General features: G+C 43.6%; 1 protein-coding gene across 5 annotated transcripts; it reads right to left on the bottom strand.

Annotated features, from left to right (window-relative positions):
* Positions 1–1,728: 1,728 nt before the first annotated feature.
* scaf11 (SR-related CTD-associated factor 11) lies at positions 1,729–26,552 on the bottom strand. 5 transcript variants are annotated; one of them, XM_028570094.1, is made up of 15 exons: positions 25,360–26,552; positions 16,215–16,260; positions 14,572–14,717; positions 14,018–14,101; positions 12,670–12,749; positions 12,381–12,460; positions 12,253–12,290; positions 12,076–12,146; positions 11,742–11,867; positions 11,131–11,216; positions 8,253–10,625; positions 7,045–7,367; positions 4,156–4,329; positions 3,921–4,040; positions 1,729–2,739 (listed from the first exon to the last, which is right to left on the bottom strand). In XM_028570094.1, the coding sequence occupies exons 2-15, from the start codon at positions 16,231–16,233 to the stop codon at positions 2,644–2,646; spliced, it is 3,816 nt and encodes a 1,271-aa protein (XP_028425895.1). In that variant the 5' UTR covers positions 16,234–16,260; positions 25,360–26,552; the 3' UTR covers positions 1,729–2,643. The 5 variants fall into 5 exon arrangements, with proteins under 5 accessions (XP_028425895.1, XP_028425894.1, XP_028425897.1 ...); XM_028570093.1 differs by lacking the exon at positions 25,360–26,552 and adding an exon at positions 23,363–23,599; XM_028570096.1 differs by lacking the exon at positions 25,360–26,552 and adding an exon at positions 21,663–22,011 and having other exon boundaries at positions 3,921–4,031.

Raw genomic sequence — 26,552 nt, 5'->3', positions numbered from 1 at the left:
GAATTAAAGTCCACCTCAGCAAGGCCACTAGAGAGCCTTAGTAATACAAATTCTGTCCTTTTTCTTCACATCATGTAGCTCAAAATTATGTACATATACACTGACAATGTTACACCTTTAAAATGGATTTTATAGCACCCTGTATTAAACTTCAACATTAATGTTTCATCCCATTATATACTAAAGACAAACTCTGAATGCTTAAGAAATCCTTTATTTATTTTTTTCTCTATTTTTTAGGAAGAAATTACTTAAATATAAGTAAATTCTAATACCTTGTGAGCGTATGAAACAAATATTTACTCTGGTCCTTCCACAATAACAGAAAGTCCTGGTCACAATTGTAGGTTTATAATTATTCTCCAAGTGCAGAATAACAGGAATCTCATCGAGCATGACTTCTGTTAAATTATTATGTATTTTCTCCTGGGATAACCATAAACTTTTCTCTTGACACCGCTGCTCTCTAGTGGTCAACAGAGGACACTCCACAGCTGCAGCACAAGGTCATTTAACCTTTTTATCCCACACTGATTAAATATTTATAAATGTCTGATAAAAGAGTAGGGGGATTTAAATAAGTGTACTATAAGATTTGCCAGAGCAACATGCACACTGCCCAACTTTTCAGCTCACATACAACTTATAACATTCAAGCCTGTAATTGAGCTCAAAATATTAGTTACTGAGTTACTGACCATGGAAACAGTAGACACGTTTCTCTCTTTTTTAACAGTATACCGGTTATCCCTGTCAATTTGGCTTTACTTAATATTTTTCTGCTACCTCCTTAACCATTGGTCTTTCAGCAATTCAACCATGTTTCTTTCTCTAGTGATGTAAAAGGCCATGTACAAACATGTAAACCTACACAGCTGATTTGATTTCACTTGACAGGCTGATTTGACCTCTTTTCAGGGCTGTGGGCAAACCACCTACAGCCTGTAGTGTGATTTGCAAAAATCCACCGCTCCCTGTTCAGATGCACCAATCAGGGCCAAGGAGTGTCTATGATGTTAAATCTTTTTGGCTAAGTCCTGGATCTTCACAATTCTACCTACAGCACCTTTAAGATTTGTTGATTTAAAGCAGTAGTCGCTGACATTACGAGCTTTATAGTGTTACATTTCATCCAACTGTACTTTAAGATGATGGCTACCAAAAAAAACAACTAGCAATGTACTTGTACTTGATCCTTGCTGTTCGGAGTTAATCATGGTTGACTTATTGGAAGTCGCTTTGGATAAAAGCGTCAGTTAAATGAAATGTAACGTAAAGTTTCAGCTTACTGTTTAGCTGTCTGACCTACAACTTTGATAGTTTGGTTCACTCTCAGCATCGTTTTCGGCCACAGCTGAGAGAAATGCTTTTCAGAGAAAAGTTCTAATAACCCACCGTACACTACGTACAGAACCGACAGACTAGCTGTTCAAAGTAGTAGAGCACTAAGCAGCTTAAAGGACAGAGATTTCTCTCCAGAGTAGATAGAGTGAATGCTGGAAATGAAAACATCGTAACTGCTGGCTGTGTAAATAAGCATTTTTTTTTTTTTTTTTACATGTCGGTATGTAACTAATATTATATACTCGAACAGTGTTCCAACCTACTGTACATCCAATTCATGGCAGCTTTTAACTTGTTGGCTGGTAGTCTTTTCCTTAGGAAAAAGTAAGTAAGGAGGGACCCATTGTGTTTAAACAAAGTAAGAACACATCACAATACTGCCTATTGTTTTAAAGGTGATTTTTTTTTTTTGGAAGTACAGAGCAAAAACAATACAGAAACGAGATGGAGACGAAATTAAAATGTAAACTCCGAGGAAGGAAACACTTCCATCTTTAAAACCTTATAATGGAGAGGTTTCCTTCTTTCATCTGAAGCCTGACAAACACAGCAGATCAGGAAGCAGCTAATTTATTTCACTACTCTCTGGATACTTTGCACAGTTCCTGTTCACCCATTGACATTGAATACACATTCAGGCAGGGGGTGGGGTTTATTTCATTTGATCTGCCTCTCTGAGACCTGTGCCTTACATTACAAACTCGCTGCTGATTGGCCATCCCACTTAAAAGTCTCCTCAACCAATCAGGGCCCAAATTACAATCACACTCATCAGATTCCAGCCCTTAACTGGGCCACAGAGATTAATAAAGGCAATGCACTGTTTTTGAAACTAGGCTTTCATCTGAAATATTATATAATAAAAAAAAAAGAACATTGACAATATTTAATTAATAAGCTATGCGATCAGGATGCCATTTAGGAGAAATTCATCGTACCAGCACCCTGGGAGAGGCTCTCCACCACATAAACTGACATTGTTCGCTGAGCGTTGCATTCCCCCCCCACCCCCCACCCTACAGTAGTTCCCAAGTCACATGATCTATGCAAAATAAAGGGCTCTTGCATTACAATTTATGATTGGGCAATTCTTTTTCTAACAAAATATGAAATTCTATAGAAAAAAAATCTTCATTCAATAAAAGGTAGAGATATAAAAAAAAAAAAAAAATAATAATAATAATGTTGGCTCTCCGTTGTCTTTCAGTTTGGAGGCCAAATTCCAGCCAGAGGAAATTGCACTTAAGCAGCTGAATGGGTCTGTGAGGGCGCTGCCGCGCCATCAGCAGGGCGGGGGGTTCACTTCTTGCGGGCGTGCTTGTATTTGTCCACGTAGGCCTTCACCAGGTTGGCCACCTTACTGGAGTTCACCTCACCACTCTTGCTGTGACACACCTGAGGAAGAAAAAAAAACACATCCTAGGTCAAACAAACGGTCATTTGAAATATTAGCTGAATACTGGGCGCGTGGGGCTGTAGTAGGAGTGACCCTCTGAGGGAGGTGCTTTTTGTTTAGCGTAATAACACAAGAGCAGAAGTGTAAGAACTACAGTGTTCTAACAATCTGCTCTAACATAAGCTGAATTGTTAGCATGCCTGGCGTGCTACTAGTCTATATCCTTCACGTTCCCCTTTCCGGGATTGCTCCGGTGCTGCAGGATATTCCACCGGATGCACGTATTTTCCGTTTCCTTCCGCTTTCTTTGTGTTGGAATTTTAAATTCGGTTGGTCTATTTTTGACTGCTCCTCAGATCTCTGCAGGGTAAATTGAGACAGCTAGCTAGACCATCTGTCCAATCGGAGTTTTCTCTCGCACGACTATTTTTGCAGCGGCTCCGTGCGGAGTGTTCAGCACCGCCCATGGCGATTGGGAGTGGTTTAAAGAAAAGCCACGAAACCAGAGCACATTTTCCTCCCATCCTCGGATGCTGTGTGAACTAGCCAGACCCTCCTTCAGCGCGCTTTGGAGGAGGGTCTGGCAAAGTGAGACTAGCTTACTACCAACAGTGGTAATGGAGTCGTATGTTTAAGGCTATGGGGCACATCGTTAGCTACATTATTTTGTGGGGTTACAGGCTAGATATTGCCTTTTCCTAGCTGCATGTCATCCCCCTCTCTTTATAAATAAATAAAAAAATAAAAAATAAAAATCAGAGCCAGAGTGGGGTCACGCAAACTTTGCAACCCGGATGTTATCAGAGTTTGGGGTAATGTTGGCAGCTCCGTCCTTTACACTCCAGCGTCACCAGCCAAACTTATTACCTGAGGTAGTGTTACATTTGCAAAACACATCGGTTAGCCTAGTCTCTTGTAGAAGTGAAAAACCAACCAAGCATGCAAGCCAAGCAACCAAACAGGTGTATGTAAGAAAGAAACTTACAGTTTATCCCACTAATAAAAAACACTTGCACCAACATTCGACACTGTCTGCAATACAAAAACAATGTTGCTTCTTTATTTCCATATCTTCTGCATGGATCATCAAATCGTGAGGAAAGCTCGACAGGGAAAGCAACAGTAACTATTGGGGGCGGGGCTTAGCAAACCGATCTGGTGTCAGAAAAAAAGTATTTACCTTTTCTACCGCTTTGCGGACAATCTCCTTGTACTCGTCCTTTGTGATTTCCTTCTTTTGGTAATAGGGTTTGATGGCATTCTTCACTTCGTTTACAGCTTTCTCTTGGATCTGTTGTTTCTTAAGCAAAAAAGAGTGTTTTAGATTGCTGGAAAGAAATTGACAGAAATAGACAGAAACAAAAAAAAGGTGGTCTGTGATGGGAGCGACAGGCAGACCGGTGGCGGCAGGTTACCTTTTCTTTTTTGGAGCTGTCAGCTTGAGCCTTGTAATGCTGGCCGGGTTGAGTTGTAGAGGATGGTAGCACCTGGCTGGGTGCCGACTGGCCATGGGTCGCCACGGCAACACCAGCTTTGGTAGGGGTGGGAAGAAGGCCAGGTTTCCCATACGCCATCATTGTACTTGCCATCTAGGGGCAAAGCAGAACTGAATAAAGACTACAGGAAGGCTGCAGAAAAACCATACTCGTGTATTTAATTTTCAAAACTTAAAAGGTCCCAGGACACGGTGCTCTTTGGATGCTTTTATATATGCCTTCGTGGTCCCCTAATACTGTATCTGAAGCCGGGCTCAACATAAAAAAAAATCCCCACTGGCCCCCGGTGCCAGTAGATCAGAGATTTGCTGGCCCCTTCTACATTTTTACTGGCCCTGAAAGAAATATCATAGGTGTGATTGGAAAAGGACAAAAAAGCAGGAAAATATACACCGCACCTACTATGAAGCTTAAGAAAATGGTTCTAACCCAGCTAGTTACTGCCTCTGGATGTTGTGCCATTAGCAGTAAAGCTAGACCAGGGGTCATCAACTACATTTTTCCAAGGGCCAGAATGTTTTTAAGCACACTCCAGGGGCCGGACTTTCAAATAAAGAAAATAAAATGATACCTAATACACATCTTCCTGTTTGATATTTTCACTTTCTTACTAAATTAATGCTAATGCTCTTTACATGTATTAATGTAAGCTAACTCCTAAAAACATGGAAAATCCATAATGATAACTAGATAGGCTACTTAACTAGAAAATGATCTCAGATTAGTCCTGTATGCCTAATTTGAAATAAGACAATGTTGTTGCTAAATAATACAACCGGCAACATCATCAAGAATGAAGAACGCGGCGTCATTCACGTGCATATTAAAGAACTGTAGATGTACGGCTGCAACTAACGATTATTTTAATAATCGATTAATCTGTCGATTCTTTTTTCGATTAATCGATGAATCGTATAAAAAAAAGCATCAATTTACATCAACTCAATACATGCATACTTATTGTTTTAGTTAATAGTTGTGTAAAGGTAAGTAACCCAAATAGCAGATACAGACAAGACACACAGACAGACAGAGAGACACACACACTTATTCATTAAATTATTACCATCATTGTAGTAAGTTCAAGTTAAGTTCGTTTATACACCACACACTAATATATTTGTCAATAACTGATATGGGACAAAGCACATAATATATACATAACAGATTGAAAAATGAATGGGCCAAAAAAGGCGAGTGAATAAAACTGTGTCTTTAGTCTTGCAAAGTATACCACCCCGGCTTTATTACTGTTATTACCGAGCTAACGCTAGCTTGTCATGCTAGTCAGCTGGATAACGAGTAAACGGCAGCACCAGAAGAGCTACTGGAGGGACGGTACGTTCCTCCCTTCAGAACGGAACAGAAGTAGGATAGTGTAGTTACTTTACCCTGCTGTTGAACTCCCTTCCTCCTCATCAAGGACTCCGGTTTTTTTTTACGTTTTAGGTGCTGACTCATCACCGTGGTGCGCCCGTGCCATGCCGTGTCGCTTTTGCTTATCTTGCAATTAACACGTTTTTGATTTATTTAGTGTGAAATGCTCCCACACCTTGGATGACTTATATTAGGTCGTACTGATTTCTCTGCCTCCGCCGAGTGTTTCAGAACAACGTTACGGGTCTCTCCGGTCTCTCTCCGTATTTCCTCTACCCCCGCTCTGCTCTTTTCTTTTCTTTCGCTTCGCGCGGCTCCGCTCTGCTCAACTCAAATTTTTTTTTTTTCATCTCCGCAACTAGGTGGCCTAATAGTTGCGCGATAACGAATCGATAATTAAATTCGTTGCCAACTTTTTTAGTAATCAAATTTTATCGATTTTATCGATTCGTTGTTGCAGCCCTGTGTAGATGTATTTGTTTTGGTCCCATCATACCTCCATAGGTTTACCGCTCCAGCAGAGAGGATGACTCGTTTAGACAGCAGCTACGTTTACAAGAGTTTGTCCAAAGTTCAAGATTGGTTGCAAATTAAGATAAACAGTTAGACTACAAACTGACATCTTTCATTTTAGCTCGTTTGTAAAGTCGCCATTTGCAGAGTAGAGCTGTGTTTGCACAGCGCGGTGGACGAGAGTGGACCGCGCAGACTGAAATATGGGTTTCTACAAGTTTATGCCTGTACAACAGGTAGGTGGGTTATTGATAAGTATTGACTCTTTAATCATGGAGGTTTTATTGTAGGCTACCTACTTACAGTAACGAGTGTAGCGTTTGTTCATCTGCGCCATCGGCGGTAAATAATCCTCGGTAACGTTTCCAGTCAGTTAGGTGTGCTGCGTGAAGTAACGCACACACCTCGGCCCTGCTGTGTGTGCGTGCAGCGCGGGCATCGCTGTTCAGAATCCCATCTATCTTCCAAAATGCAACGCTTGTATCCAAATGAATTGGTTATAAATTACCTGAGGTGAAAATGTGACCAACTGGCCTTGACCAACTGCCACTTTGCTCGTTTTAAAGCCATGAGGTCTCTCTCTCATGGGTGGGCCAAATTCTCTGGGCGGGCAAAGCAGAGAAAGGGGAGGTAACCTTGCTCCTTATGACCTCATAAGGAGAAGATTCCAGATCGGCCCATCTGAGCTTTCATTTTCTCAAAGGCAGAGCAGGATACCCAGGGCTCGGTTTACACCTATCACCATTTCTAGCCACTGGGGGACCATAGCCAGGCATTAATGTTAAAAACCCTCATAAAGTGAAATTTTCATGCCATGGGACCTTTAAGCTATTTGTAACGCCAATGATATACAGACTCTGGAACATAATCCCATCACATGCTCAGCACTAGTCCTGTCTAGGTCCTAATCAAGCGCACCTGTGTGGTGTAGCCATCAGGCTGAGCTGCTGCGGTCAGGCTTCCTTGATGCATGGGTGGAGGTGGTGGGGGAGGGGGCGGGAGGCCCTGAGCACCAACAGCCGGGACCTGGAGCAGTGGTACGGCGGGGTGGAGGTGCACAGGGACCTGAGGGGGCATGGCGTACGGCGCTGCAGGCTGCAGGCTGACCGGCAGGGCCCCCCGCGGGCCCTGCATGGGGTAGTGATGGTGAAGGACATTCAGCTGAGCGGGAATCACGTTCATCACAGGCACCGGAGCGTTGCCTGGGACCGCCTGGGGAGGAGGCTCACTTTTAGGGGGATCTGGGAGAACAAGAACATACATAAGTTGGTACCGCAGTACAGAAAAACCGCCTTTGGGCAAAAAGCTTTTTCAGTCAGAGTAGTGGGGTTGTGGAATTCCCTACCTACAGACATTCGAAACCTCGATAGGTTCTCAAATTTTAAAAATAAACTTAAGTACTGGCTACTATCAGAACAGATCTGCAACCACTAACGACTGTGTTGCAAATGATCTGTTTTACATTTTGGTTTTAAATTTTATATTTCTGGATATGTATGTATTGTGATGTTTTATGTGGTGTATATGTAATGTATGTTATTTTATTTATTTGTTTACCTGCCCAGGGACAGCAGATGTAAACTAGCCATTAGCTAACTCTGGTGCAATTACTTTTAATTGTGCATTGTCCCTATAAAAATAAACAATAAAATGAAATGAAAGTTAGGAAGCTCAAAACAGCCACATTTTGTAGTCAATTTAAAGTACTGTATATTTTTGTATAAAAAAAAAGGAGATATTCTATCAAATTCATAAATTGTGAAAATGTACACCTAATACTTCACACAATACATGGTAGAATCAAACTATTAGCCTAAAAAAAATAGAGATTGTGTGTAATGTAATGAACAGTGGTGCCTGTGGGTAATTTCTAGTTTGTTTTGTGCCTGTTCACAGTCAGGGTACAGGTGCCAGCTCCAGCACTATAATTACCTCCCACTGGTAGCCTCAAAGAGAACATTTATACCAAACACCGTGACTACTGCTCGTATTTTCGAGAGAAATTTGGCTGATTTAACAACTTGCTGTTAATCATCTGCGTTTTTGAAGTGATGAGAAAAAAATAAATAAAAACTGTACAGAGAAGGTTTTCACAGTTGTGGGGCAAAACTGAGAAGGTTTTTGACCTGAAGCTGCTGCTGCCCCGGGCTGCTCCTCCTCTTGCCGGCTCCAGCCTCCTGGTCCTCCTCTCTCCCTCTTGGAGTAATAATCCTGCACGTCGGCGGGAAGCGTCCTCCTGACGGCCCAGCTGGATGCCGAGGACCAGCCTGACCGGTCGTAGTCTCCTGGGTCCGACTCTTTCCTCCGGCCACCGCCGCGGTTCTCGTTGAAGCGGCTGTACGCGTCATTCCCTGAAACGTTGCCTGTACCTGAGAAGTTGTTTCGGGGCTGCCAGCGGCTGTCGGCCGTTTCCTCCTGCTGGTTGAAAAAGCTACGGTTGCCGCCGCCGCCGCCCCGCCCTGCGCCCCGGCCGCGTTCAAACCCACCGCGGCCCCCGCGGCCACGTGACTCTCCTCTGTTCCCGCCGCTGTTGCGGTCTTCCCAGCGCGAGCCGGTGCCGACCTCGCGAGTCTTTTCGGTAACCCAGTCGGGGTTTTCTGACCAGGCTTGGCGTTCAGGGGAACTTTCTGTGGGCCCGCCGTTTTCAAAGCGCCCAGCGCCTCCGTGATGCCTCGGTCCCTCGCCAGCAGACCCACTGCCCTGCCCGGACCTCCAGCCGCCCCGTCGCTCCTTCCTCTGGGGAGACTGCTCTCTGGAAGCGGGCCGATCGGGGCTGGGCCCTCGTCTGTAGGCTCTCGTCCTGGACCGGGATCTGGACCGAGACCTGGACTTGGAGCGACTCTTGGATCGCCTTCGCCTCCTCTCGCGACTACGTTCCCTCTTGGAATGGTCCCTCTCGCCGTCCCGTTCCCGGTCTCTTTCTCTGCTGCGGGCACGGGACGAGCGGCTCGAGGGCGGGCTGCCGTCCCGTTCTCTGGACCGGGAGCGCCTCGACGGTTCTCTGGACCGAGAGCGCCTCGACGGTTCTCTGGACCGAGAGCGCCCGGATGGTTCTCTGGACCGAGAGCGCCTCGACGGTTCTCTGGACCGAGAGCGCCCGGATGGTTCTCGCTTGGACTCCCTCTTGGGTGACCACTTGGAGGTTGGGGAGTGGAAGCGAGAGCGCCGCTGCCTGCCGTTCTTCCTCTCTTGGCTCCTCTCTCTCTCCGGTTGCTCCTTGTAGCTTTCGTCTTTGGCGACTCGGCCTGCAGCGGCGGGAGGTTCTGCAGCGGCGGGAACGGCGCTCTCCTTCGGGAGTTCCAAAACGGGACTGCTGCCGTGCTCGCTCGTGGGCGAACTGCAGTCCATGGGGACGACCTTGGTGTCATCCTTGGATGGACTGTCCCCCTTGGTTCCTTCCCCAGAGCGGTCCGCTACGGGAGGCCCTTCTGATCCAGCAGGTTCTACATCAGCGTCCTCGGAGGGTTTCGAGTCTGGGACGGCCGAGTCATCCTCCGACTCTCCGGCGGAGGGGGAGGCTGGTGGTGGCGAGTCCTCGCACGACTCGGCCATCGCTTCCTGTGGAGATGCCTGATTGTTGGCTTCTTCGGACCCCGCGCGACGCTCCGTGTCCTCGTCCCGCTCGGGCTGCTCGTCCCGTTGCGGAGACGTCGCATGGTCCTGCAGCGCGTTCTCAGAGTCCGAGGGCGACGGCGAAGCCCTGTCCTCAGAGTCCTTTCCTCCGCAGGAGGAGACGGGGCTTGCCGGCTCCTCTTCCTCCTCCTCCTCTCTCTTGTTCTGGTCTCCCTCAGAGCACGAGCCGGGACTGTAAGGAGCCGAGTCCGAGGGACAAGACATGTCATCGTCCCCCTTACCTGGTTTCGGTTGGCGTTGGTCGAGTTGTTCCTGAGTCTCGTCGCTGTCCTGTCCCACGTCGTTACCCGAGGGTTCGGCGCCTCCTGGCTCATCGGCAGAGTTGAACCCGTCCTGGTCTTCATCGAGGCTCCCTTCAGCATCAGACGGCTGCTGCTCTGAGGGTTTCAAATCGTGTTCCTGATCAGATCTGTCCCCTTCCTCCACCTTCGTCGTCACGTTGTCGCATCCATCGCCCTCTTCCGCTTCTTCCCGCTCCCGCTCCCCCTCCCCCTCCTCCTCCTCCTCCTCCTCCTCCTCCTCGCTTGCTGCCGGGCTGCTTACGACTTCGGGGGACTTTTTTCTCCTCGTTGTGGCTTTCCGTTTTCCGCTGGCCTTTCGGTTTGTTACCTGTTTGCCCTTCCTCTTGGCCGGCGCCTGTGACGCCCGGCCTGGCTTGGCGGACGAGTCGCCGTCCGATGAGCTGGACTGCGGCGGCGACGACGGGTCGGAGGCGGGAACCTCTTCCTGGCTTTTATTGTTGCGTCCAGATCGCCTGGACGGTAGAGACTTGGCCTCTTTGGGGGGAGCTTTGGAGGTGGACGCTCGGCCGCCTCTCTTCTCTCCACCTTTGGGACACGTGATGGCGCAGACAACGCCCTGAAACACTGGGAGAGAAAACAATATGAGCGAGGCCCAATAGTATTTCACAGATACAATCAGCTGCCAAAACCTTTTAAACTATACATTATTTAGGAATCTATCAAGTCATCTAGATTGCTTCATTTTTTGTTAAAGGTCCTATGACATGCTGCTTTTTGGATGCTTTTATATACACTTCATGACCTCATAAGGAGAAGATTCCAGATCGGCCCATCTGAGCTTTCATTTTCTCAAAAGGCAGAGCAGGATACCCAGGGCTCGGTTTACACCTATCACCATTTCTGCATATTCTGAATGCATATTAATGTTAAAAAAAAACTCATAAAGTGATATTTTCATGTCATGGGACCTTTAAATTGTTTTTCTACTGCCATATCAAATATTAAAGCTCAACATGCATTCAGAAAACAAAGTCTAAACTGAGTCTAAATAATATTCCTATCCAAATAAGGAGATTGTTTACATCGGATTAACAACAACAACAACAAAATCTGCAAAGAAAAGACTCACCGAAATGACCGGGGCCAAACAGTGAAGTGGAGGTAAAGAGAGCTGGAGATGGGCTGTGGTTCCAACCAGAGGGATGGAAATTCTGCCTGTAAATCCAAAAATCCAAAACACAAAAACAAGATACCATCTGTTAAAACACAGTACGGACATTGTCACACATCTTCTCTCAGTGACTCAATTGGTGATACCACAAATGCTTGCTTCTGTTTTTAATCTGCATTTCTAGACCTTCATCACTTTAAGGGTTTCCTTTAGGATTTTTTTCAGCAGTGGGGGCAAAATTGTACTGTCCACAAGGGTCCGCGAGACGTAAAGGAGTCAAAAATTTAGAATACATTTTGGTTTATAAATTGATTCCATGATTTCTTTTTTAACTTTAATTGTTAATTTGTTCCATTCTTCCATTTCAGAGTAAATAAGACATTGAACTGCATGAATTTCAATAAAAATCTGGAAAAATTGGGGTGTTCTAAAACTTTTGACCGGTAGTGTATTAAAATAAAAATAAAATAATAAAAAAATCGGCCCATCCCGATATGACTGACAATATATCGTGCATCCCTACTCTGTGCCCCTTTATCAATGCTAGTGGCGAGTTGGGATTTCCCTACCTTGAGGTGCCGGTAGCAGGGATGGGAGCAGCGGGAGAGAGCCACGGACAGTCTTGCATCTGGGGTTTGCACTGTTTGAACCCGGTGTCATATGGTATGTCCTCTGTCACCCACACAGGCTCTGCACTGCAGGACCACGAAAAGAATTTCAGAGTCGTATAGAAAAGTACTTTGGGAAGGTCAACTTCTAGTAAGTCAGGGAATTGCCAAATCAAGGCACCCGATTTCAGATTTTCTTTTTTGCCGTGTTAACCAGCGGACACACTAGCAGTGTTATGCTGTGTTTTGCTATCATTCATCGTAACATAATAACTCCTAACATAGAGGGACTTACATGTCCTGAGTCGAAGTCGTTAAGGAGACACAGGGAGACGGTGACCACGTACAGCACTCCGTTCCTCTCACCTGGAGAAAATGCATCAAAACCAGTGATGAGATTAAAAAAGTTCACGTTACACCAAACACTGAAACGAGAACGCAGGGCGATGAAAAAGGAACTCGTGAAAAACACCTTTTTTCGGCTCAGTGAGGAGGGGTCATCATCGTTACCTGGAAAAGACATTTACAGACTTTTAGGACCAGTTAGACACAAGGGAGTTGGTCATGCGTATTTCTGGAGGAAGAAGGGTGTAAACCTACATTTCCTCACAAGTCCTTTTGTTTTTGCGTCTGCCATCCGCTCCACCTTTTGCCGTCTCAGTCTTCTTGCAGGCTTACTTCTGAAAAAAAGCAACACCCCCTAAATTGTTCTCAGGTTGATTTCATAGTCAAGATATTCAACACGGTAGCACATACTACAACATCACTTCTCCCTTATTAATGATTAAGTAGATCTCATTACTTATTTTCTCTAATCACTGTAAAAGACCTTCAAGACTGGCTTAAGTGCTAATCCTTATACTGAGAGAAAAAACTGGCCGATGCTCACTTTAGGCAGACTTTTTGTTCGGGGGTTCTACAGCAGCAACTCTCGGCTTCAGGTTGAGTCGCTCGTTTCCTCACAGGAACCTGTTAACAACAATGACAGAAGCACCTTTCATTTTAATGCCAACATTTGCATCGCATTCCACCAAAATCGCATCATTTGCCCCTAAACGGACATTTGCAGGTACATCTTTAAACTGGTCAAAGTGCTAACTAGTCCGCCGGCAAATATTGTTCAAAATCTAATGTTTAGATTGGCTTCACGCAAAGATATACAAAAGACAGAAGACAAAGAGCATGCAGAAAGGTATATGTGGCGAGGGTGCCAAAATGAGAAAAATGTTTCCCCTAAACAGATAGTGATTTTTAGAATAACCCTGCAGTGCGGAACCTTTGTCTCCTCCCTCTGGCAGTGACAGTAATTACGCAAACACTGTCAACACAAGCTGATGACATTATGCCTGCAGGTATATGTGAGCTTGCAGCATGTCCCCATGTCCCCCCCCATAAGGGCAGAGGGAAAGAAAGAGCCGAGTGGTGTGGGAGACGCATTACTATGAAACCCACGCAACTTCGAGGCAAGGCTCGCCCTTCAATAGCATTCACACACTACTATTGGCCAGGCGTCCATGCTTAGGCAAGGCAACGTAACCCCATTTGTTCAGGTCCTATACCCTGTCCAATCGGCTATCCTAATGTTAACCACTCCAGGTCAATGCCTAACCCCAACCAATCGAGCGGCTTCGTAGGGCGGGACTTGCCTAGAAGTTACGTGGGATCCATAATAACGCGTGGGAGACAGCAGATGAAGTAATTATCAATGCCAGCAGCAGAAGTACGAGTCTCCCTTCCGTGTCTGCCATTAGTCCCTTCCCTTCTTTCAGCCACCTCCAACAAGAAAAAAAGCTACACCAATGGTGATCCGTGTTTACCCCTGCCGTCGACCGCTTTCTTTTTTTTTTTTTAGGACTCCTTCCTCTTAACGCAGAGTTTTTTTTTTTTTTTTTTTCTTGGCAGTTCTTAGCATTTTCCACCATAGCTACCACCATACTTCTAGCTGCTGCTGCTGCTGCTGCTGCTGCTCCGTCGCTATGGTCTCCCCGGCCCCTTAGCTCTGGCTGGTTGACGTATAAGCATCACTTTCAGACACCACAACTCCGGTGTACTGCGAAATATGGCCGCTTTTCCTGTCGGCGATAGGCTTAATCTGCATTCTGTGTTTTGCGTTTATCGAGCACTAGAATGTACGTTCAGATATATGTAAAAGTTCCGCAAACGGCATCTTCTGAACAGCAGACATGCTATTATCCTCAGCAACGATGGAGAGAAACACAGGTAGGCTGCAGACTGACCTGCACACAGCTGAGATTCCCGTCCCATCTGTAAACATTAGTGAAAGGTCTTCTGTCCACCGGGCAGGAGGGGGCCATCTGCAACTTTAAAGTGAATGAAACAGCTTAAAAAAGAAAACAATTAAATGCTGGTCAAAATGCTTTACATGCTTTTCCACTCCAACATGAATTATATTCTGGGGAAAACACTAAATTCTGTTTTTGGCACGAAAATGTTAAGATTTAATTATCTTTTTCAGCGTGTACAAGGCCAATATCAGTAATAACCTTTAAAAAAAAAAGGGAATTGGTCGAATCCTTAAACAAATACTTTCTAATTTAGATGTAAGAATGAACATACCATTTGAATTTTTAGTCAGTCTGTAGACATTCAGTATTTCAAAAACAATTGTATAAGCCACCTACACGACAGTTTTCACACCCATTTGGATTGTGCTCTGAAGTCCAAATTGGCCCAACACCAGTGCACTGCTGCTGATAACACTATTTCACAAACTATATTTATCACAAATGTCCTGAAATTCCAAATGTAATGTAGTGGCAATGAGCGTCACCTCTGCCCATGTGAGGAGACATCTGAGGCAGAAGACGTGGCAGCAGCTGTCGGGCATGGCGAGCTCGCCTCCAGCCAGGACGCCCAGGCAGATAGGACACCTCTCCGCCTCCTCGGCGTCCGTCCCATCAGGCGGGCCCTGGCCGCCTGAACACACGCAGAAATACTTCAAACACTGATGACTCAGATCGGACGTTCTCTACGCAGTGCGAAGAGGAAAAAGACGCACTAAGATGAAAGGTTTTTCAATGTGGGGATGCGTGGATATAGGGCTGCACGATATTTTGTTCCAACGTCTACGTCGCAATGTGCGTGTGTGCGGCAGTCATGTCGTAGGACTACACTTTTTTGCCGCTTGGTAGAAAAGCAAACTTTCACCGTTCTCCTTTTACATGATTGTTACCGGCTGACCCTTCCCCTTGAAAAAGGTGCTGTAGGTAGGATGGTGAAGATCCAGGACTTAGACAAAAAACTTTAACATCGACAACTTCTCAGTCCCTCCCCCTTTTTCACTAAAGGCCAAAACAGTCTCCTAAGCCCCTCCCCCCACAAGGGAGAATGAATGTGTGTGCAGTTAGACACCACCACTGGCCCTGATTGGTGCATCTGAACAGGGAGCGGTGGATTTTTGCAAATCGCACTACAGGCTGTAGGTGGTGCCAGAGGAGCCAGAGATAGATAGATAGATAGATAGATAGATAGATAGATAGATAGATAGATAGATAGATAGATAGATAGATAGATAGATAGATATTTTTTTTTTTTTTTTATTACCTGCTTCATGTAGTTCTACTGGAACATAGGGTCAGTTTCAGCATTTTATAAGGCTTACCTACTGCACCTTTAAGACAGGTGGCCATGTGGGCAACGTCGGTGTGTGTGTGTGCATGACGTAACTTTGGTCCGACAGGGGTTTTTATGGGAAGTGAGGCTCTCCCGTGTGTAGAAAAGTAGCGTGAGCAGCAGCTGCCGCCGACACAGTGACACACATGCTTTTCCACGGGTAGTGAACCTACAGCAGCCAGTGTTTTATGTTCGCTGCAAAGACGAAATAAGTCGCCCGATTAATGCAACGTTATCATGACATCTCCCGGCCATTTTTCACCGCAGAGTTGCCAGAAAGCTGCTACCAGCCAGGCTTGCGCCAATATTGTTTTAATAGAGCCTTAAGAATCAAGGGGACTGTCCCAACTAACGTTCGGAGCCGCAAAGCTGGAAACATAATACTAATCTACAAAAGAAGTCTGTCTGATGTAACGCGTTTTACACCAATTCGAGTGTTCTTGGATACACAGAGTGTGTTGCTAGTGCGTGACATGCAGGCTCTGCATGTGCAGCCAACCACCAATCACAATCAATGTTGACCAATTTATCAAACAACCAAAGCAGGCCCCGCTTGACGACCACAACCTGAAATTTAGAGGAAGCAACATGCATGCATTATTAATATTGTTGACTTTAGCCTGGAGTGATAGTATATGAATACAATGGTCGCAGGGAGAAAAAAAATATCGCAATATTAGTTTTTTTCTGCTATCGTGCAGCCCTAAGTGGATATATTATAACTGATGGGTCATACTGTTAATGGCACATATATATCTGAACATTTGACCTAAAACATCATTGTGCTGTGTAAAGTCTCACCACTTCCAGCTCCAGTCATGTCACCCCTGGGCTGTCCTGATCACCACTACAACACAAAGTAGGAGAGAAAATGAAAGATGGGAGGTGTGGGTTGATGCAAAGGAGAAGAGTACAGCTGATTATGTACACTGCGTTGTGCACTCAGTTTAGCCAACAGGGAAATTAAACTAAAATCTCCTGATAACAGCAGCATTATGGAAAAGAAAATACTGTATGTGGCCAATTAGTTTGAGTGATTTTGAAACCTGTGAGATTGATGCGTTTACATTTCCAAGAGGGCTGGTGGTTGGCAATGTTTACATCATCTCCACTACTTACTATTAGAGATGCACCAATTACAGCTTTCTAGGCCGATTCCGATTTTTATTGAGTTAGGCCAGCCGATACCGATTTTAGCCGATTCCGATTTCATTTTTTCTAACCACTTTACAGCACACACAAATATTTATTTTCTATCTTTTCTTTAATAGAACATTTTGCACAGAACATAGAACATTTTTTTAACAGATCACTATAAAATAGAACTATATAATTACTCTTGGTGTGGGAAATTCACAAACACATCTAAAGTGCAATGTTAGAACCATTTCCATCTTTTCACATCCAATATCCAACAAAAAAAAAAAAAATTTGATTTTGGTTTTTGGTGTCGTTTTTCCTTGCAGGTGTTGCATATTGCAAACTTGTTATCTTCTGCACAAACGCTGAAGAATTCCCAAACAGCTGACAAGTTGCAGGTTAATCCGCGAGGTTCCTACATGTGCGAAAATAGCGTGGACACGCACTTCACACCGCGAGCACACGGCGGAGAAGTTGAGAGAAAGGAAAAAGAGACTGCGTGCTGTTGGGTCCGTGCGCGCGCGTCCTTGAGAACTGTAACTCGTAGAACTTATGTTGTCAGTTAATTGTAGCCGGCATGAAATCGGCATATGTCAGACTGACCTGCCGGTCGCCGGTCATGGCGGAGCACGTGAAAACCAGACAATTCCGGTCACCGGCCGGTCTATCGGTGCATCTCTACTTACTATGGAGTTACAGAACATGTGGGATATTCCATTTTACTGCGTTAACTAAAATCAATGTGAATGAAGTAGCAGAAAATAGATGGATGACATTGATACATTTTCCAGCTCTAGCAACAAGTTTCTACAAATCCACCTTTTAATGCCCCGATTCCCACATAGCAGAAATAACTTACAGCCTAACGGATGCCAGCCCAAATCATTTAAGCTAAGTTTTTACTAATAAACAGTGGAGCTTGAAGCTGTCAAAAGGTGTGTTCAGAAAGAAAGTGGAGCTCATTTTCCACTCATGTTTACGTTGATTTATTTGTGGCAGCCTGCCACAATCTCTACATTGACCGCCACATAGGTATTGTTTTACTATTTTTTTATTATTTAAAATGGGTAAACTCGTATTCCATTGAAGAGCTGTGTGTATGAATGTTAAAATTACAACTTAACACCGTATTAACACAAATGACTGCATCGTATGGGGATGTACAAAAGGAGATAAGCGGATAGAAGGAAGGAGATATTAAAAAAATGGAACCCTGATAACATGCTTCCTGTGCCTATGCACAGTTGCTGCTTGTGTTTTTTCCTGGAAGGGTCTGATTCCAGTGGAGATTGTTTGGAGTCAAGACAACCTTTGAAAAAAAAGGTGCTGACACACCAAGCAGACGGCAAAGAACTAGTGGCGACGAAGGCTGACTGGGGTGTGGCCTCTCGTCTCCTCGCGTCGCCTGTGTCTTGGCCAAAAAGTTGCACTTGAACACACCGCAGGGACTACAGTCTACGGCCAACTAGCACTTCCTTACTGTGCATGCGTAGGGGGAAATAACTCTCCATGTCAGCAGGCGGCGGTAATCTATTCGCGTTTTCAAAATTGGAAACGGATATATACTATAAATGGCCTTTCACTTTTAAATGTTTATATTTTGAACAAACCTAACATATGTAAATATTTGTATGAACATTGAAAGATGTAACAACTAAGACATAAACTGAAGAAATTCCACAGACATCTGACTTACAGAAACAGAATTATGTGTCCCAGAACCAAAGGGTGAGTTTGGGGGGGTCAAAATCAAAAGTGGCACCCAGTATCTGATGTGGCCACCAGCTGCATTAAGTATTGCAGTGCATCTCCTCCTCAAGGACTGCACCAGATTTGCCAATTCTTGCAGTTGCTGTTACCATCCTGTCCCGCAGGTGTGATATTCGGATGTACTGATCCGGTGCAGGTGTTGTTACACGTGGTCTGCCACTGCGAGGACAAGCGCTGTCGTTACCGTCTCCCTGTAGCGCTGTCTTAGGCGTCTCACAGTGCGGACATGGCAATTTATGTCCCTGGTCACGTCTGCTGTCCTCATGCCTCCTTGCACCATGCCTAGGGCACGTTGACGCAGACTGGCAGGGACCCTGGTATCTTTCTTTTGGGGTTTTTCATTGTCAGTAGAAAGGTATCTTTACTTTACTTAATGTCCCGCCCACAACACTATCTGACTATTACTGTGTAATATGTAGAAAGTTTCATATTTATTAAATATTTGCTTAAAGCATTTAAGTTTTGTGTTGAGTATGTTACATTCAAAAATCTTATTTTTGACTTAAAGATTTTCATTTTCACTGTACGTGCATATCGGTTTCAAATATCGGTTTTATTAACTTCTAATAGTTAACGGCCTTAAAAAAAAATTTTAAAAAATCAGTCGAGCCATAATGTTTAACGTATTTGTGTAACTAAGGCGCTGTACCCAATTGAGACCGTCTGCGGCCTACAAGACCCTTCAAGTTAAGCCCACTGTTTCAAGGCCCGCCCCTTTAAAGCTGTGATTGGCTAGTAATCTTTGCCTCGATACATCCTTATGATTGGATGCTACGTGGACCTATGAGTGCATCATTTTAAATAAATTAGCCAATTATCTTAGCTTGCCAATTCCACCTTGTGTTTATGCTACACTGGTTAAGAAAATGAGGCGAGCATATTTGTCACTCATCTGGCGACAGAAATGTGCTTTCCTACACCGTGACAAGAGTGTGTATGAAGCATTGAGTTGTTTAATTTGACTCATTTGGTGGCTAGCTAGTTAGCTCGCCTGCTAATCCCACCTTGCAGCGCTGGGTCTACGGTTAGGTCCCCCGCTCTTTGTAACTTTTTGTGTGTTCCTGTGTGTTTTTCCACGGCGTTTTTGTAACATTGTTTGGCTGTCAACAACTTGTGGCAACACCGGGAGGAGTTCTCCCCGTGGGGTCCACGTCGGACTCTGGTCACCGAGACAAAGGCACGCCGACGTGCCTTTCTCTCCTGATTAAAAGGATAGCGCCCCTTGTTGTTAAGGTAAGGGCTCACGGTTTGGTTGAGGTTAAGGAAACATCTCAACAGTGAAACAATCACAACACCGGCAGCACGGGCAACAGGGAGAGTAGGGCTGGGCATTAGGGAGAAAAATCAGATATCACAATATTCTTGACCAAATACTTCGATATTAGTTGAACAGCTCGTAAAAATACACGGAGATACCAGTTGTTATATAGATAAGTTGTTAAACCGTGACATTACGGTCCTTTAAAAAAAAAAAAAAAAAAAAAAAAAAAAAAAAAAAAAAGGACCAGGGGGAGCTAATCTACAAGTATGGTGGAGATGTTTCTGTTCAGAGGTCTGCTCACAGACTTGTACCAGTCTCGCCTGGTCCAGCTTTGCTGATCTCGTTTTGACATCTTGTGTGGTTTGGACAACTTTAAGTTACGCCCCTCTCTTCCAACACGCAGATATCCCCTTCTCCAAAACACAGACGCTTTGTCACAGCCCTCTGCGTCTTGATACCGACGCACAAGGCCCTTACGTGTACCAACACGCGCACATGGCCGGGGCTGGCTTTTGAAACAAAGAGAAGCTTAGATGACAACACGGAGAGGGAGTGTGACTTTATTATTTGTTCAGGATGCCATTTCTCCACTATATATATTTACATAGCAAATCATTGTGTACTATATTAATGCTGGGTACAGCCCCTTTAAAGGGGATACGCCACAGTTTGTTGAAATAGGGCTTATCACGGTCTCCCCTAGCTGTAGATAGGTGGGCCAACGCATTTTTTGTGCATGCATTGTCAAAGAAAAAACTTGATGAATTATTGCACTAAGACAAAAAATGCATTGGCCCACCTATCTACAGCCAGGGTAGACCATGATAAGTCTAAAGTGTATCTTTTCTTAAGAATTGTGACCGAAACATAATTGAAAAATAAAATACTTAGGGGACAAACTATGTTTCTAAAATGAGACATGTTGCTCCTTGAGACTATGAATTAAACTATTAATTCATTACACAGAAAATCCCTGACATATAAACTGGATCAATGTTAATATAAATGGATATAATGTAAATCACTGTTGGTTGCAGTCCTTATTTTGAAATTTTACTTTAAATAAAAAAAAAAAAAAAAAAAAAAAAAAAAAAAAAAAAAAAACTTTGAAATTCTAGAAGTGAAAGTGACCGTGACCTAAAACCAATACAGACAGCTAGCTTTGTGATCAGGTGTCTGTGATCAAGTCTGAGTACTACTTTCAGGTGTGTTTTTTTTTTTTTTTTAGGCGTTAACGTCCAGAATCCAAACTTAAATTGTTATGTACCTTAGTAATGACGGTGAACAAACCTAGATCCAGCAGACCAGAATAATTCTCCAAGCTGGTTGACAGTGAGCCTGAGATCTAAAGCTGAGAATATCTGATCCGGAACCAGTCTTGGGTTCCACCGATTTCATTATGACGATCTTAAAATGTGTCTAAAGTGAAACCTGTGTAACGGGCCTATATGCCAGAGCCTGGGTGATGTAGGGGAAACAACAAGGTTTCATTTATAAACACTTAAAATAAACCAAGTCAACACAGGCCGTTAGTCCAAAAGTGTCATTTTAACTTCCAGCTAACGCTACCGGATAACTTGTAGGACTGAAAGCCTTAACCAAGAGTTAGCCTCGCGTCAGATTACGTTAAATCCCTAAATTGAGTGATTGGTTTAACTAAATATCAATTGAGTTGGCGAACAGATACTTGAGGAAGCTTGCTACGGTTTTGTGCCAGCACGGCCTGGCTCCCAGAGACACAAAATTAGCACCAACAAGATCAACCAGTGCCAACACGACGACGATGACAACATGATTGTTGTTGGTTAGCCAGACAGCTATTGCTAGCTAAAAACACAACTAGCAAAAGGGCTAGCTGATTGTTGTTAGCACGTCAGCAAACATGGCTAAATAGTTTCGAATATAAGCCACGGTGATTGTAATGAAGGTCATAAGTTAGCTAGCTAGCTAGCTAGCAGCAAGCGAATGTAGCTAGCCGAAAGCTATCTAGCTGCTCCGAACAACAGCACCTGCTTACGTCGCTTTTAAGCTTGCTAGCAGTTAGCTCCAGTGAGCTAGCGGCGAGTGTTGTTACTCACCTTTAAGTGCTGCTGCAGCTGGTTTGCACCTAGTAAACTGGTTTTAGCGTCCAAACTGCTGCTATGAAATGCTGACAAATCGCACTATCCGGGAACTGTTTGGGGCTAAAAAACGGAGCGTAGCTTTCAGAAAGTCTCAGCCACATGTCTCGCGGTCTGGCTGAGAGTTGGTGCACCTGTCTCCCCCTACCGGAACCGCCGAGCATTACAAATCAGAGTGGATTTATTCCTCTGGTGGTGTGTTACAGTGCACAGAAATAACGTTACAGTAACAGGTGGTAGATGCCAAAACTGTATTCAACTTCCAACTTTCAGGTGGACATGACTTGACTTGCAAATGTGTTTGCCAAATAAGTTAAAAATCAATATCAAATATATGAATCATGTAACTATATTTTGTAAAAACAAATAAAGTCAACGTGTATTTATTTCTACTTTTAGATAACCCCAGATAGAGGGGGTTTAAGTAAACATAGTACTGAGCATTGGTTAGTGCAGTAGTGATAGTCCAAAATCCCAGTCTCCAAAGACACCGTCTATATCCGGTATGAGAGATCCACATCTAGGCAAGTCCAGTCAAATAAAAAGAATAGGCTATAATAGCACATGGACCTTTTTCACAGCAGACATGTTGACTTGTCATAGTAGGAAATGCACAGCTGAAATTCATAACCTTAACGATGGCTGGATTCCATCAAGTATCACAGTAAACTATTTCAGTGAGTCAGCATGCACAATACCAGGGCCTCTCCTAAGTGGAATGCAGCCATCATTAATTGTTTTGAATACACCTGTGCGTTTCCACCTGTGACATGTCAACATGTCTGCCGTGAAAAAGGTCTATTGTTGGCACAAAGAAGTGGCCAAATCAGTCTAACATGACATTTGAATAACACAGTAGCCTTCACAAGGTGTGTTCACTTCTTTTGTTTTACCGTGAGGAAAAACATCTATATTATCTATATTTTTTTTAAATAGGCCTTTTAATGGAAAGCATTTTGACTTGTCACTGTCACAGTAGGAAAAGGCTGAATTCCAGTTAGCTTCTTTGATTTCATGGTCCTGGTTTTGTTCATGCTGGCCTACTCTCACTAGGACACTTAGCAAGAACAGAGCCATCATTAGTGTCATAAGTAACACATTGGCTTTTCTTACTTTGACAAGTCAAAATGTCTGCTTTGTAAAAGGCCTATTAGGAGTTGTTTTAATGACTTTATTTCTGATTTGAAAATCATGCAATATGTCAGTGAGTGTCCACTGCATTCCAGTAGTCACGTTGAGAAACTACATCAAGATAAGACACCTCAAGTCTGACATGGTAACATATTTGGAACAAAAATTCTTTTCGTTTCTTTTGATCATTTTATTTTGAAAATTGTGGCTGTTGGAACTGACAGTTTGACATGAGTGTATTTAGAAACATGAGTGTTCACTGCCATCCAGTGGTTCACAAAGTAACGAAACACCACATAGCTACATTTATGGCTAACACACAGTGTTAAATGTAACTACTGTATAGTGTGATTATTAAAAACAACCAAGTAATATCAATATTGGTAAGTACCGTACAGCGAAACAGAATCAAGGCAGGACGTGTCATGTCAGACATAACACTTCTCGTAAATATTTAAAACATTGCGTGGGATGGAAACTGGTTGGGAGAAGTTACGCCAAGTAAAAGGTTACTTTCTTTTACTTACCTTATAAAAAAAAAGTCATCGCACTACAATTGAAGCTACTCCTTAAAATGCTTTCACATCAAAATTGTGATAGTTTAAATGTAGTTGAATGTGCTGCAGAAGCACAGGTGAAAACAATAAAGTTAATGATGGCTGAATTCCATTTAGCTGCTTCAGTTCAGTGTCAGATCCAGACACAATTTGTAGCCCCGTAAGTTACGACTTCAAGTCACAACTCACGACTTGGTAGCGCTTCAGGCAAAGTCACGACAAACCCTTCTAGCTGGCGTTAGCGTCAGGTAGTGGCTATCTACCGCTAACGTTAGCTCGCACTAGCTGATACTAGCGATTTCTAGTCTGCAACATATTTTGGGCTTAATTTAATTAAAATAACCTGTAGTACACAATCGTATGTGTATTGTTTTGATTACAATGTGTGGAATTACTTTACGTTGCCTATTTATTTCAATTTTTCACTGTTAATCACAGGCATCTGTACAGCATCAAAAGGGGGGCGACGTTGTTTAAAAACTGTAACTGAGAGTACAACGATCTGGTACGGGTTCACGAGTAGAAAGTAGTTACGGGTTTGACTGCCGTTCCATGGCACTTTCAGGGGCAGAAGGTAACAAGATTTCGAAAACACGAGTTACGGGTTGCCTGGAACGCAGCATTACTGGGACAATCGAACAAAACCAATTAATGTTAATGTTATTAGAAACACCTGTGCCTTCTCTCACATGGCAAGCCACAATGTCAAAATGTGGAACAAGGCAATTACAACAAGTCTGAATTTAATCAATTATATAAAAGCAAGGATTTTCAGCAGACACAAAAACCATGTCAGGGTTGTTTAAATGAATGAGCAGTGATAGCTACCATGACTGAAAAGAGAGCTCCAGGTATTTAACCCAAACCTCCCCAGCAATTACACAAGGCTCCCTGCGCCTTTAAATTGAATGCAGAAACACCAAAGCAATGACCAGTGGGCAACAAAGATGGAAGTGAAAATAAACCAACAAAAGGATCTGTTAAATGCTTTAAGCGCTAACAAACTATGACAGTCTTTTGCTAAATACAGAAAGTTTTCAGTGATGTGAGATTAAACACAAGCATGTTTAGGGAGCAGTGGAGCGCTCAGCAAAGTCATTAACAATTCAATTATGTTGAAAGTAAAAGAGCCAACAGAATATGTCCAGTGGTGTCCAAGCAGAACAAAAGGATGAGCTTGCCAGCAAATGGAGCTTGTTACGTCAGCTATATCAGACAAGAGGGCTGTTTTGAAGTCCCAGCTACCAACCATGAAAACGGAGGGCTGAATATTCGAAACACTGGCATCAGTTCAGACGTATCTTATTAAACCCACAACACAGGTTGCCATGATGAATCCAGGAAACTGCTCCTGCTCACTTGGTGTTCTTTAAATCAGTCGGACAGCCCCGACAGCTGAACTCCAGTAACCGACATGTTCCAAACGTGTTGATTTGATTTTAAAATGTCTCTACAAAGGTAAACTGGTTAACTTTTTCAGCAGTTAGTCCATTTCCTTTCACTATTTCAAACGGTTATCCATTTCTTTTAGCTAACTATTTCAACCGTCAATTTCTTTTAGCTAGCTAACTATTTCAACCTTTTATCCATTTCTTTTGGCTAACTATTTCAACCGTCAAAGAAATAGAGAAAGAAATAAAGAAGCAAGCGTAAAACCAAAGCAAAATGTTCAGTGTTTTATTTAAAAACTATAAACAGTCACCAAAGTAAATAAAGCCAATCTCTAACAGACTGTTAGGTCTATGTATAGTCACACATCCTACTGACACCGCAGAAATGAGGATGGTTGGGTCGCCCCGGTCAGATGCTAATACGACAGGCAATCATAAATGTTACACAACACACGGTAGAGAGGACAGTCTGAGGACGTGAGCCGGAATGTGGCATGGTATTAAGAATGAAAAAATAGTACAATAAAACTCCACACTATATTAAGATAGAAAAAAGTAGTGAAGAAAATATCATACCTGCACGTAAAGCAAAGAACACAGGAGAAAACCTGTATAAAAACTCCATGTATTTAAACCAATTTACAAATACAAAAAAATTTCGGTACGCGCACTGTGCCCGTACAATGACAAAACGCTTACAGTGGATATATGTTACTTGTGTGTGTGCGCGTGTTGAGGGGAGGGCGTGTGTGGGAAGGGGGGAGGGGAGGGAAGAGAATACCTTCAATATTTTTTTTTTTCTTCTACAAAATGACATGAGATATATTATTCCATACTCTTTCAGCCAGCAAAATGAGTTCTACAAGGTATTATAATACAAAAAATGTCACAGTTTCACAAAAAACTGTTTTTAACCCCTCCCTAAGCTTTACAGCATCAGTACCTTTGCAGAATTATTTACAGGTTTTTAAGTACATTCATCCACTGCTGAGTATAGAATCACATTAGATACAAGTGACCAGGGATCATAAAAAAAAAGCAACAAAACAGAAAAACATACTACTTTATTCAATTCTACCAAAGTAATGCTTCTATTACTCCACAGAGCAAGTTCTCCAGTGGCTGCATTGGCATGAAAGGATCTTCTTTATATATATTCACAACATATTTACAAGATTCTTTTTCATTAATTGTAATGGTATTCATTTCAATAATAAATAAGTGAAAATATATTGACTCAAGTAAGAAAACCAAGCTACCAAGTTTCTTAAAAAAAAAAAAAAAAAAAAAAAAAAAAAAAAATAGTATCTGCGCCAGTTGCCAGCTGAGTCCTCCTCCACCTGACCCTGTGGGACACCTACAATAGCCCGCACCCCCTCCCTGCCCTTCTGTACTCTTCAGTCGACTGCCACTCACTCCAACGCACACATCCGTTCACGGGACGAAGAGGGAAAAAAAAGAAAAGAAAAAAAAAAAAATACTTAAAAACAAAAATGTGCTCTGTTTGGGGTTTTGTGGAGTCCCTCAGGGAAGCAGTCTTAAAGAGCTTCCCCTGGTGGGCAGCTGGTGGAAGACCCCGTGGCAGTTTCTTTTGAGTGAGTGTGTGTGTTTGTGTGTGCATGGATGGGGGAGGGCGGGGCTTTGAACACACGTTGGCGAGGAAGGTGGCGAGGGACGAGAGGGGGTTGGAGGGTGCCAGGCGCGGCAGAAGGAGGCTCTTCGGTCCGGTTCCCACCCTCTGCTCCCCCTGCACACCCGCAACGGCTCAC

Source organism: Perca flavescens, chromosome 23 (genome assembly GCF_004354835.1).
Source record: "Perca flavescens isolate YP-PL-M2 chromosome 23, PFLA_1.0, whole genome shotgun sequence".
Lineage (NCBI taxonomy): Eukaryota > Metazoa > Chordata > Actinopteri > Perciformes > Percidae > Perca > Perca flavescens.
This window is presented reverse-complemented; position numbering and strand designations above follow the sequence as displayed.

Excerpts from the sequence above, each read along its gene's own strand:
- scaf11 (XM_028570094.1), bottom strand. Across the intron at positions 12,147-12,252 it reads CCTCACTGAGCCGAAAAAAG|GTGAGAGGAACGGAGTGCTG; the intron begins GTGTTTTTCACG and ends CATTTTCTCCAG. Across the intron at positions 2,740-3,920 it reads TCCGCAAAGCGGTAGAAAAG|GTGTGTCACAGCAAGAGTGG; the intron begins GTAAATACTTTT and ends TTTCTTCCTCAG.